This window comes from Catharus ustulatus, chromosome Z (genome assembly GCF_009819885.2).
Source record: "Catharus ustulatus isolate bCatUst1 chromosome Z, bCatUst1.pri.v2, whole genome shotgun sequence".
Taxonomy (NCBI): domain Eukaryota; kingdom Metazoa; phylum Chordata; class Aves; order Passeriformes; family Turdidae; genus Catharus; species Catharus ustulatus.
The window spans coordinates 58647671-58661449 of record NC_046262.2 but is presented as its reverse complement, the minus strand read 5'-3'; the positions used below and the strand labels follow the sequence as shown (position 1 = coordinate 58661449).

At 40.3% G+C, this 13779-nt stretch overlaps 1 protein-coding gene across 1 annotated transcript in view; it reads right to left on the bottom strand.

Annotated features, from left to right (window-relative positions):
* PTBP3 (polypyrimidine tract binding protein 3) overlaps positions 1-13779 on the bottom strand; it is a 45132-nt gene that overhangs the window by 11580 nt on the left and 19773 nt on the right. The window contains exons 6-9 of the mRNA XM_033084964.2: positions 9797-9961; positions 6185-6295; positions 3107-3281; positions 25-102 (exon numbers count right to left, since the gene is read on the bottom strand). Coding sequence (XP_032940855.1) covers positions 25-102; positions 3107-3281; positions 6185-6295; positions 9797-9961 — 529 coding nt within the window. The remainder of the gene's footprint in view (positions 1-24; positions 103-3106; positions 3282-6184; positions 6296-9796; positions 9962-13779) is intronic.

Here is a 13779-nt window from a genome sequence, read left to right as displayed (position 1 = left end):
CACATTTTTAGAAAACAAACTTACCTGCTCCCTGAGGAAAGTCCAAGGGTGGGGCAAACCCAGGAGGCACCGTATGTGATGGAAAGATGGCATTTTGGGTGGCTAGAGAGAAGAGACATATTTTTTAAAGCAGATTGTAAAAGTTTTAGAAAACTGAAGAGATTTCATTCAGCAATCAGAATCAGCTACCAGTGTTGCTGTTTTAATTGTGACTCCAGATGTCCACAAAATTTTAGGGTTAAAACTCCCATTGAAGTCCAAAAGTCTATGTTTCACAAAGACAATTTCAGCCACTTTTGAAGGTAAATATTCTAGTCAGCCTCAACACTCCTCTCTAAAATGAAGTCAAAATGTAAATTAGAGAAGTTTGAAAAGGAAAGCACAGCAGCAATTACTATCCATTGAAGTCTGTTAATAGTTAATATTCACACAATGGAAATGTTTTCTAGAAATTTTTTGCAAGCAAATACAGTCAAAGATGTTTGGCAATGATGACATACAACTCCTGAATACTAAGATCAGTATAAGACAAACAATACAAACTTCTACAACTAATCTGAGGTTCTGAATTTTACTAGCTGCTGAAATGTATAAAGCATACGTATTCTGCTTTTTAAGGAGATGTACTTTCCAAGTGTGTGCAACTTTATAAATAACCACTGTTTTTTATAGTTCTCCTGGAAATCACAAGCATTAATCAGATTTGGAATAGCAACATATGGGGAGTCCCAGCATCAAAGATAGCTCAGTGATTTCCACATTAGTATGTGGGGTTAAGTACCCAGGATAGCACACAAGGCTGTATTCTAAGCAGTTAGATACAAGCCTGAGCTGTAGATTTGTTCATTTGTAAGGACACATCAGATTTAAATTTTTTGGGGGGCATGTATAATCAGAAAACACATTCTACAAGCTTGGTTTTATGTCTGTTTTACTACTCAGACCTCCACATCACTGACTAAAACAGAGCTACTAGCAATTGGTTACTGATAGGGATAATACAATAATAAAAGAAGTACCTATTATGAATTACAAAAAGAAATGGAACAGACACCACAGATCAAGTATTCATGAATACTGCATCACATTACACCTCCTGTTATCTGAGGTAACAAAGTGTCTTTCATACAAAAAACTGAACACATTTATCACACCAAAGCAGTAAATACATTCTTGACATTATACTGACAAGTTCTGGCAATACAGTTATTAATCACTTATTCACAATCCAGGAATGGTAATGGAAACGTTAATGAATAAATAGATGAAAAACTTTTATTCCGCCAAATAAGACCCTGATACCAAAATCAGGACCGTGAATATTGTCAAACTGAGCTAATGCAGAAAGATCTAGAATTCCTTGTTGCCCCACTTTTTCTTTTCCCTCTCTTTTAAATTCATGTGCTTCATGCCTATCAAGCTAGCTTTCTAAGCAAGCCAATTCATGTATTTCTGCTCACTGGATGCAAGAACCCTTTAAATGCAAAATATGCACAAAATCTGTTTGTTCATAGTGCAGTATCTTTTTCACAAAAAGCAAAAGAAAATTAAAGAAAAAAAAAGAAAAACAGGTTTCAAGAGCAGTTCAGTTTTGCTATTAAGACAACTTCAGGTCTATAATAAAAAACAGATGTATTATTCTGCTAGTTACCAGCTTTTTCTCATAATTCTACATCAAAACTACATCCACTAGTAATAAGAGGTAGTGGAAGTACTCACATCATTAGCACATCTTTTCCTCATGTTCTCTAATTACACCTCACAGAACATGCCAATGGCAATATGTGCATGTTGCCACCACTGACAGAAAGGCTAGGACGCATGCTTCTCGCTGTCTACAGCTATTTTTTTCTTGTGTTTTTTTAAATATCTGTGCAGCTTTAAATACCTGTATCAGTTCACCGTGAATGCACCACAGACAAATTTTGGTACAGACATCAAACTACTCCAGCACTTCCTACTCTTACAGTAAAATACAAGGCTCCTAGCAGTGGGAAGCCTGGAAAAGTAAGGGGGAAGATAGGGAGAAGTGTTCATGTGTTATTCTCCAAAAGCATAGTTATTCCTGCCCTACGAGCAAGTGCAGAAATAAACTACTCTAATTGCACTTTTCCCTTCCACTGACATTTCAAATACTGCAAGTCTAATTAATTAGATCATATTAGACCTGTAATAACACATTTCTATAATCCTGTATGGCAAATTCCACCGTTCTCCTCTGCCCCAGACCGTTAAGACACTTGTCCGTTACATAAAGATCCAAGGCCTGCATTCGACAAATATCAAGAAATTACTGACTGCAACTCACTTTCTTATTCTAATCTAAACTAACTCAACTATCCAAAAAAATCAAACCAAACCCAGTATTTGCCCTAGCTGCCACAGATAAGTAAAAGAAGATAGGGAATTTTTCTCCCACACTTTTTACTGTGCTAATCAATTGGACAGCACTTAATACCTATTTAACAGCTAAGACATTCTTAGCTGTGTATTATTGCTAATGGTTGTCTTTAGAAAGAAGAATAGCTAAAATCGCTCAAATTGTGTTGTGAGCATTTCTCCAATGTCACTTCAAGCAGACACTGTCTCTGCTACACCAAAATGACTTCTAAAATTTAAGAAAATTTTGTTAATTTTATATTTCAGAAGATAAGCACATATATGAATAACTACAGAATTTTAGATTTTCTCAGTTTTGTTTCTTGCAGCACCCAATTATCCCAAAATATCAACAAATAAAAGCTAATACCCTTAAAATACTTATTTTCAATTAGATTTAGGCATCCAGTGTCAATTTGTGATCACTTCCATTCTGATATGCAATATTTACTACATAACCTATACCAATTACACCATTTCACAGCATTTTAGTAGTATCTTGTAGCTTTTTTACAACACTTTAAATTTGCCCACGAATATTTCTCAAGTTATTGTTTCAGATATTCATTTACCATGACTTGGACTTCATGCTTTCCATACAAATTTTACTGGACATAACAAACAAATATGTGCACAAAATGCCCTTCTATGAAAGTGAGATGAAGCCAGAGCATAAAAGTGACATAATTATGATCTCAGTGTATTTAGCACTAGAAGTGAAGCTTACCAAAGGGAATAGATAAGGATGTCTCCATAGTTCGTTGGCCATCACCAAAAGGAAGGTCAATGCGAGTGAAATCCCTGCTTTTGTCATTGTTGTACTTCACTGTTAGGTTAGTTAACTTGGAGAAATCAATGTGCAGAGTGCAGCATCCAGTGTAGATACTATGGCCATCCAGAGACTGAAGAAAAATAATTACATTTTTAGAGATAAAGCACATCATGGCAGACACCATTATAAGTTTATGTTATTATTGCAACCTTTCAGTATTTGAAGGTAAGATCAGGACAGATCTTTTAATAGGTCAGGTTGGTCATAAGACAAGGTATAATGATTTTAAACTGCGAGGGTTGATGTGGATTAGCTATATGGGAGAAATATTTCACAATGACTGTAATAAAACATTGGCACAGGCTGCCCTGAGAGAAGGCTGATGCCCACTGGACAGGGCTCTGAGCAACCTGATCTAGTTGAAGTGACTGTGCTCACCCCAGGGGATTGGACTGGATGACCTTTATCAGTTGCCTCCAATCCAAACCACTCCACCATTATACAATTTTTACTTTGCAATTGTATCCAAAGAGTAATTCACCTCTAAGGTGAGAGAGTATTAAGCCCTCTTTTTAAATACAAAGTAGACAATAATGCTGCCACTATCCTTACCTAAACATCCTATGTAGAGTTCTAGTATAGGTCACTAGCTAGTATTATATCACCTTGTGCCAATTGGACAAAACATAGCTTTAAGCATGACTTGACTTCCTATGTTTCTAATCTTACTTATCTCCCACTAAACACACAATATCAGATGGTAATAGGAATACTAATTTGAAAATTTTAACTGCATGACCTGACCCTTACATGATGAACTTGAAGCATCTGAAGCACAAGTCCTGTGAGGAGTGCTGGAAGGAGGTGGGGTTGTCTGCCCTGAAGAAAAGGAGGCTCAGGAGAGACCTTACTGCTCTCTTATTGCTCTCTACAATTGCCTGAAAGGTCAGTCTCTTCTCCCATGTAGCACGTGACATGACAAGAGGAAATGGGCTTATGTTCTGTGAGGGGAGTTTAGACCAGACATTAGAAAAATTTCATCATCAAAAGATTATCAGGCATTGGAACAGCCAGGTGGTGAAGGCTTTATTTACCATCCCTGAAGGTATTTAAAAGATGTGCAGATGTTGTGCTTCAGGACATGGTTTAGAAGTGAACTTGGCAGCATAGGTTTATCATTGGATTCAATGACTTTAAAAGTCTTTTCCATTGTACAGTAATTACACGATTATAAGCCGCAACATTTTGACTAAAATTTTGCTCCCAAACCAGAAGTGCAGCTTACATTCAGGAGCAGCTTATATATGAACAAATTTTGGAAATTTCCCAACCAGGAAGTCCAAGCCAGCAGCAGCCCCGAGCCGAGTTGGAGCCTGCCCGGCCCCGGGCACTGGGGCAGTGGTGGCGCTGTGGCAGCGCTGCCCGGCCCCGGGGTGCGCGGTAGCAGCACCAGCCAGGCACGCTCCTCTCCCTCTTCCCGGCGGCACCAGCTGGGTACGCCACTCTCCCTCCTCCTGGCGGCAGCGGCTAGGCACGCACCTCTCCCTCTTCCCAGCGGCACCGGCCAGGCAAGCCCCTCTCCCGCTTCCTGGTGGCACCAACCGGGCAAGCCCCTCTCCCTCCTCCCGGCAGCACCGGTCGGGCACACCCCTCTCCCGCTTCCCGACGGCACTGGCCAGGCACGCCCCTCTTCCTCTTCCTGGCGGCAGTGGCCAGGGATGCCCCTCCCCTGCCTCCCAGCAGCAGCGGCAAGTGGAGCAGGGGCCGCTCCCTGGCGGCCGCCACAAGCAGGGCCGAGCCAGTAAACCCCGTGATCCCGCGATTCTGTTACTAATTGGCAACTTTGTGAAAGTTGCACACGGATCCTCACTGCGAACGAAAGTGTGGCTAATAATCTGGTGCGGTTCATTTATGGACAAAGAACAAAACGTTGCCAACACCCAGACCTGCGGCTTATAATCAGGTGCAGCTTGTAATCGTGAAATTACTGTAAGTCCCCTGACTTGGGCATGATTCAAGTGAAACCACAGAACAGACAGATCCTGTGCCCAAGAACATCCAGAATTGGTGCATAACTGTTGTGGGTGATGCCCTGCTGCAGTGAACAGAGACACCCATCTGCTGGCTTGACCATTGGTCTAGAAATGTCTCCAGTCTGCCTCCATGGGACTTGAATCACAGGTTACATGCAAAGATTGCTAAGGCTTTTCTACACATCTCCTGCTCCCTTTATATGAGAACTAAAGATGACATAGATAAAGGGTAGAGGGCTCCTCAGCAATTTCACTGACAACACAAAGCTGGGAGCAGTGGCTGATACCCCAGAGGGTGTGCAGCCCTTCAGAAGAACCTCAACAGGCTGGAGAGACGGGCAGAGAGGAACCTTCTGAAATTCAGCAAAGGCAAATGCAGAGCATAGACTGGGGCCTGACCTGCTGGAAAGCAGCTCTACAGAGAAGGAGTCGGGGAACCTGGTAGACCACAAGATGCCTGTAAGCCAGCAATCTGTCCTTGTGGCCCAGAAGGCCATGGCAGCCGGGGGTGCATTACAAAGAGCAGTGGCAGGAGGTCAAGGGAGGTGATCCTGCCTCTCCACTCAGCACTGGTCAGTCACATTTGGAGTGCTGTGTTCAGTTGTGGGACCCTCAGCCTAAAAGAGACATGGAGCTCTTGGAACAGATCTAGTACAGACCTATGTGGAGACTAAGCAATTGGAGCATCTCCTTCACAAGTAAAAGCTGAGGGAGCTGGGCCTGTTCAGCCTTGAGAAAACTGAGAGGAAATATTATCAATGATTTTCATTTTGATAGACTCATGCAGGCCCTGGAGTATATGCTATACATTTGTTTGCAGTTGATGATAGAGTACTGTCCTCTTAACTAAACAGAGATGTCAAAGTTATTAATGTGCAACAAGAGCATTAGAATGATGAGAAATCACAAAGTTGACAGTCAAAATGGTTCCCCTGTCCCTAAACAGGGAAAACCCTCATCAAACAAACAAACAAAATCAAGCTGAATATGCTATACTTACCATTTTAGCATAATATGCATTCGCTGGATCAGCATATTGGAGCAGAGCTTGAAACTGATTGTTCTTATGGAACGTGATAATCTTCAAGACAAAGCCAAATTTAGAGAAAATCTGTTAGGGAAAAAACATGGGCTTTAAGAAGCAGTGAATAATTCATGCACACTAAAAAATAGCATTTAATATTACAAATAAATTTCTGAAAAATATTTCTGTTGTGAGAGCTGAACAAAATTTATGTGAACTCAGAATTTCATTTCTGGTAAAAAAAGTTATTCAAGAAATGCTACAAAAGACGGTAAAATAGGATAAAATTTCCTTAAAGAATCAGTCATGTCTAATCAACTAAGAAAAGGGGAGGACAGTCCAAAAAGGTATTTGCCCAGTGTCTGCAGATAAATTGTGGAAAATAAATCAGAGCTGAGGTTTGAGAAATGGACTTCACAAGTCATAGAATCACAAAACATGCTGAATGGGATCCACAAGGAACATCGAGTCCAGCTCCCAGCTCTGCACAGCACACCCCAAGAGTCCCACCATGTGCCAGAGAGCATTGTCCAAAGGCTTCTGGAACTCTGTAATGCTTGAAGCTATGATCACTTCTCTGGAAAGCCTATTCTAGAACCCAACACCCTCTGGGTGAAAAACCTTTTCCAATCTGACTTAAGTATTTCCCAACTCAGCTTCATGCCATTTCCTTCAGTCCTGTCACTGGTCACAACACTGAAGAGAGCAGCACCTGCTGCTCCCACTTGCCCTCTGACAAAGCTGTAACTGCACTGAGGTCTCCCCTCAGTCTCCTCCAAGTTGAACAGACCAAGTGCCCTCAGCTGCTCCCCATAAGACTTCCTTTCCAGATCATGTACGCTGCTGACTCATATTTAACCTGCCATTGACCAGGAGTGCAGGTCCCTTTCCACAGCTGCTCTCCAGCCTCTTGTTCTCTAGCTTACACACATTCCCCTTCCCTGTTCCAAGCTAGTTTAAAGCTCTGTCAACAAGGCTGCTAGCTCCTACAGTAGAACCCTTTTTCCTCTCTGAGTGAAAAAAGTGCATCACATCAGGTGTCAGTGGAACAGGTGTTGAAAAGATTATCCCATGGACAAGAACCCCAAAATTTATTCAAGTACACCACAGGGCCACCTGTTGACCTGATGTATCTGTGTATTTCTATCAATATTATTCTATCAGTATTATTATACTATCAGTATTATTATCAGTACTGAAAGTCAGTTGAGATGGGAACTGCAAACTGCATTTCAAGTTATCCACCTTTATGTTCTGTACATAAAACAAATTCTGCAAATCTGTTGAACAAAAATACAGTTTAAATAGTTGATACTTATTAAGACCAACAGCCTAAACTAGAAAACAAAGGAAAGAAGCAAAACAAAGACCTAGATTTGAACATACTCCTATACTTTATAATCAAATGGTATTTGATTTATTAGAAACATAAGTATTACATAAATAGTTTTAAATGCTGAATTTAACTATATATACATTAAAAATGCATTACATGAGCGCATTACATGAAAGTGTATATAAAAAAGCAAAGCCACAAAGAGTGAGGACAAAATTAAAGCTATCATGCAAGTGCAGGGAAAAAAAAGTCCAATTAATAGTCAAAGAGGAAAGGTAAATTTGAGAAATACTATTAGTTTTCCAACAAACTGTTAGAATCAATGCAAAGTCAGGAAAGCAGAAACCCCCAAGAAATATTAAATCTCCAATAGAAAGAAAGGTCATCCATAAGTACAAGCATCTCTTGTCAGCCTCTTAGACCCAGAATCAACTAGACTAATGTCCCAACACTTTGTACCCAGTTTTCCATCTCTCAGAAACAAGATTTTAATGCTTCAATCATTATTTAATTATAGAAAACAGAACAGAAACTTTTTCACAGCAATTTGAAGTTAATTTTTGAGTTCCTGTTCATAAAGCACTTTCTCTTAAGAAATGCTTAAATACAGCTTCTCAATATAGGTTTTGCCATGTTCAGCCAGAAAATTTAATAGACCTTTTTCAGGTAATGACATTTAATGCACTCCTTCCTGTTTGATTTTAAACTAAAACACACTGTATATATCAGTTTTGTTTCTGCAAAGATAACACTGAATTTTCAGCTTATGATAAATATTTTAAGGTGAACTGTGGTTTAACAAAGTTAATTTTTGACAAGCAAGACAACTTACAAAATACAATCCAAGTATGGGATCACAGCTTGCCTACTAGTGTTCCATAAGATGCTATACTTTTCAGCAAAAACACTCATTTCCATTAACCTTACCACACAAAGCTAGATTATAGCTATTAGGCACAAAGTGCTGCTTTAATTAGAGGACATAGCGCCCTATTAAGGGTTCCAAATAAGATCCCTTTCCAAATACTGCTAAGTTTTCAAGACACATTGGAAAAGTAGTTGAGTGAGAGCAATTCAAATACTGAAAATACAGTTGTGCTGCACTGAAGGAGACTAAAATAAAATGAAAGTAAATTAATACAAATTTCCTGTTTGCTGCTGCATTCTTAGAACTCCCATAGCTCCCATAACCACAGCAGCTTGTTCTGAGGTTATTCTGAATGCAATAATAATCCTAAGCAGCTGACATAGTACAGAACTGACATGTTCAGTAATGACTGAGCAACACTCAAAGACACATATCAAGGTTTAGATCCAGCAAATTGCTACATCCAAGTGACAATTAATATATACACTAGTTAATCAGTATCATGGTGAGGAGATAGAAGTAACATAAAATTTTAAGAGGTAAGAGGGAAAACAGTGTGTTACTAAAAACAACTACTGTTTGAGATCTTAGCAGAGCAGGAAAAGAGTCTTACAGGACTGCAGGTACCTACAAAATCATCCCAGTTATTCTAAATTGTATTATTTAAGAAAATCAAATGTGGGGCATGGTTTTTACTGCATAAATTACTACTAATTACAAAAGCTTCAAGTATGAAAAACGTTGCAATATTTGTAAAGTATCAACAAATCCTTTGGATGCAAAGAAGTAATCTCAAAGCTACTATTTTTAAATACAGAGTTTTCAACAGCATAGCCCAAACACCCAGCAGGTTACAGTAATGTCTTTCATAACTACAGTCTACCATTATGCTAAGCTTTTAGAGGTAGTCAAATGCCATTCCAAAGATGAACAACCAAAAAATATTTGTCCAAGAAATTTGCACATCACATCACTTGCTCTGGGGTATACAAGTGAATATAAAACCCTAAATATAAAGCAAACTACAAAGTTACTCAGCAGAAAGAGTACTAAAATATGGATTCACAAGTTCATAACATTCAATATTTCACTAGCTGATCATGAAAGTAGAATTAACAGTCCAACTTTGTTTCTGCTTCTGCTTTGTTTCAGCAAAGAACTAAATGAGACAAAATGAAAATCTGGGTACAGAAGCCCTGTTTACTTGAATTTCATTTATGTAGAACTATTTCAAACCTAGATCCCCAAATACAGGAAATTATTTTAAAGAGACAGTCCTCACTCAGAAGATTCAGGAAACACAGGTACTTTAAAAAACACATTAATGGATTTACAGTAGCAACATTGGAAGAGATTGTGACTGTTTTTAAGCAATCCTCATTACCTGATACAGTATGTCTAAAGTGACAGGGTAAAAAGTATTTTCAACAATGATTCGAAGAACAGAACCATGACTTGGAAGGACCCCACCTTCAGCAGCAGGAGAATTTGTAATGCCCAGGTTTCCATGCTGCACAGCATTCACACCTTGCCATGCAGCCTGGGGTCTCTGAAATAAAGTTATAGCAGAAAGCGCAGTTATTTTATATATAAATTATTCATACTGAAACAAAGTTCTCCTAAATGAAGAGGACATAAAACACAACTTCAAAAAGCCATATTTCCTTTATATTATTGATTCAAATCCCACATTAATAAATAAATCCTAACTCTCATTTTCTACACTTCTCCCTTACAACTAGTCAGTGCAATTCACAGAATTACAACTATTTTTTTGTTAAACTGCTACTACTTTGTAATGTCCTACAGGACAATTTTTCTTTGATTCATTAAACTGCTGTCATTCTAGACATTTTTCCAGCAAAACTGATGACAATACTGATGACTGACAATATTGACAATACTGATTGACAATATTGACAATATTGTAATGTTGTGATAGTCTAACAACCACTCAGATACCAAAAATATTTGCTCTGCTTTATTAAGATTTCATTCTCTTCAGAACTAAGAATTGGTGGGGATTAGCTTAAAGGTGTACACCCTACTCTTCTTTCAGAGCAAAACCATCAACCACAAAAAATAGGTTCAAACTTCACTCCTCAAACGAGACTGCTGTGATTACACAAGTCTCTTCACTTGTTTTTCATGGGTTTTCCCCAAAAAGGTCTTCTTATCTCCTGTGAGTAGCAGGACTATGGACAGATGTGCCTTTCCAAATCCAGTATTGTCTCCTGAAATCATGTCTCAGCTATACTATTTCTTTGGAAAACAGATTAAACAGGGCACATGTTACCTAGTTTCACAAAAATATAATCCTGCAAAATAATCTGTACTTCAGAGCTCAGCCTAGGGACTAGGACAGTATCAATATTCAGCTGCTCTGTAGGGTCTCTTTAAAATTTAGATAAAACTCAAATATAAGTGCCAAACAGCTTAATTTTAAAAGTAGACAATGTTGTTATAGAAGAAAGCAAGTACCATATACCAAGCTGAAAATACTCAGACATGAAAAGTCTTATTTCAAATACACATATACTTTTCCTGAGGCTGTTATGCAAATGATATCCTTAAAACAAGAATCTTGTTATTTATTTCGTTTTGCAGATAACAAACCAATGCAGCAATCTTAGATGAGGAAAGAGACAAATAATATTTACCAGACTGAGAAGCTTGCAAGACTTCAGTGACTTTTGTGTCAGCACAAATGAATGATTTATGCCCAAATCACTACTGTCAACATTCTTACACAGAAAAAAACCCAAGACTTACATATCACAGTATACAACTTATGTATCGAAATGGGAGGTCAATTGAAATTCATCTAGGAATCCAAAATCCAGTATTAACGCCTAGGGTACTTTGCCAGTGACTGGACACCAGCTTTATGCCACTGGTCAGAACCATTTTAGCCTTTCAAATTGCCTCACAGTTCACTTAACTAGACTGCATTAATCAGTTCATAAATTGGGATTTTAGTGGAAACAACACTGAAAGCCTTGCCAAAGACAAGATAAACAATATCCTCTTATCTCGTCCTGTAATCCAGTAATCTCACCCACACTGGTCAGGCAAAATGTCCTTTTAATAACCTATGCTTGACTACGACTAACCACTCTCTTTTTCTTAGAATGTCTGGGGATACAGTAATTTCTCAACTATAAAGCGCACCGGATTATAAGGCGCACTTTTTTTTTGCCGCGAAGATCCGTGCTGCGCGCAATAAAGTAACTAATTAGTAACGGAATCCTGCGATCGTGGAGTTTACTGGCAGGTGTTCAATTTGGAAACATTTTTCACAGATTGGTGGAGCCTTTAAACGCAGTCCCAAGGGTCCTCCCCGTGTGCGGGCCCCAGCATTCCCACCCGCCCTCAGCTGGCGAGGTAGGGCTCGGGGTGGCCACAGGTCACGGTTGCCGCGGTTCGGGGCAGCTCAGGGCCACCCACTCCCTCCCTCCCTATGCGGCTCCTGCTGGCTGGGGGCTGCCCGGTCCCGCCCCACCTCACGCCTCGGTGCTCCCATGGCACTGCCCCACCTCACGGCTTGGCTCATGGCTCGCACTTCCGGGTTGGCAAATTTCGCAAATTTGTACATTACATAAGGTGCACCGAACTATAAGGCGCACTTCCGGGGTTTGGACCAAAATTTCAGTCAAAAGGGCGAGCCTTATAGTAGTGAAATTACTGTAGTTTCCAGAATGAGTTGCTCCATTCCTTACTCAGGGACGAAAGCAAGGCTGATCAAGCAGTGGTTGCCCAGATCTTTTTCTTTTAATCTTCCTTGTTGTCCTTCCTCAAGATAGAAGGGAAGGATTTTCTTTTTTCTAGTCCTCAGAAACATTTTACAAATGCCACATTTTCAAGATTATACGGTGGCATTGCAATGACATCAGTCTGCTCAGTCAGCATTCAAAAGTGTACGTTACTAGGGCCATAGACTTTTTGTCTATCCAATTACAGTAATTTCATGATTACAACCTGCACCTGATTATAAGCCACACTTCCAGGGTGTCAGCAAGGTTTCTTTTTTCCTCCATATATAAGCTGCACTGGATTGTAAGCCGCACTTACGTTCGCAGTGAGGATCCATGTGTAACTTTCACAAAGTTGCCAATTAGTAACAGAATCGCGGGATCATGGGGTTTACTGGCTTGGCCCTGCTTGTGGCGGCCGCCAGGGAGAGGTCCCGGCCCCGCTCGTCGCTGCCGCCGGGAGGCAGGGGAGTGGTGTGCCCACCAGTGCTGCCGGGAAGCGGGAGAGAGGCTTGCCTGACTGGTGCCGCTGGGAAGAGGGAGAGGGGCATGCCCGGCCGGTGCCGCCGGGAATAGGGAGAGGGGCGTGCCCAGCTGGTGCCGCCACCACGTCCCCTGGAGCTGGGCAGTGTTGCCACTGTGCCGCCATTGCCCCACCGCCCAGGGCGTGGCAGGCTCCGGCTCGGCTCGGGGCTGCTGCTGGCTCGGACTTCCAGGTTGGGAAACTTCCAAAATTTGTTCACATATAAGCCGCTTCTGAATGTAAGCTGCACTTCTGGTTTGGGAGCAAAATTTTAGTCAAAATGTTGCGGTTTATAATCGCGAAATCACTGTAGTTTAAATGCTCTCTAATGTGATTCTTCTCTACTTCATCAAGACCCTTCTCTGTTCTCATAGGCTTGGTAATAACAAGGGTAAGTCTTTATCCCGAAAGATTGCTGAGAAGGTTCTCAGTAAATCAGCCTTTTCCATCTTCTTTGTGCCTGCCCCATTCAGCAGCAGGCCTACGTATTTTTTTTTAAAATGAAATCTCATTTCTACTGCTGATACACTTCAAGAACCAAACTCTCTGCTTTTCACATCTCTCATCAGAGACAACTTCATGTGGCTTTTGACTTTCCTAACCTGCATGTTCAGATAATGCTCTATAATCCTCCTCGGGCACCTGCTCATCATTCCAACTCTTCTATGCCCAGTCAGGAGATCCTTGTTCGTACAAGCAGTCCTCCTGCCACCTTCACTTGATTTCACTGTCATCACAATGAACTACTTTTGAACTTGAACTTTTACACATTAATTTCACAGATATTGAGAAGTCCCTGTCTGTAAGAAGTTATTGAAATTATACGTATCTGAATTTGTCTACTGGTATAATGAAGAATAGCATGTTTATTTAGTAGTGCTGTGGTTTAACCCTAGTATGCAAAGTACTACACAGCTTAGCACAATGGGAGAGGGTATTGGAAGAGTGGAAGTGAGAAAATTCAGTTTTCAGTTACATGGGTTCAGTTACAGACAACTGAACAAGCAAGGCAATAGCTGCATGTACAATTGAGGCAAAACAAAGTGTTTAAACACCTCCCTTATTGGCAGAGAGGTTTTTAAATTTCCAAGA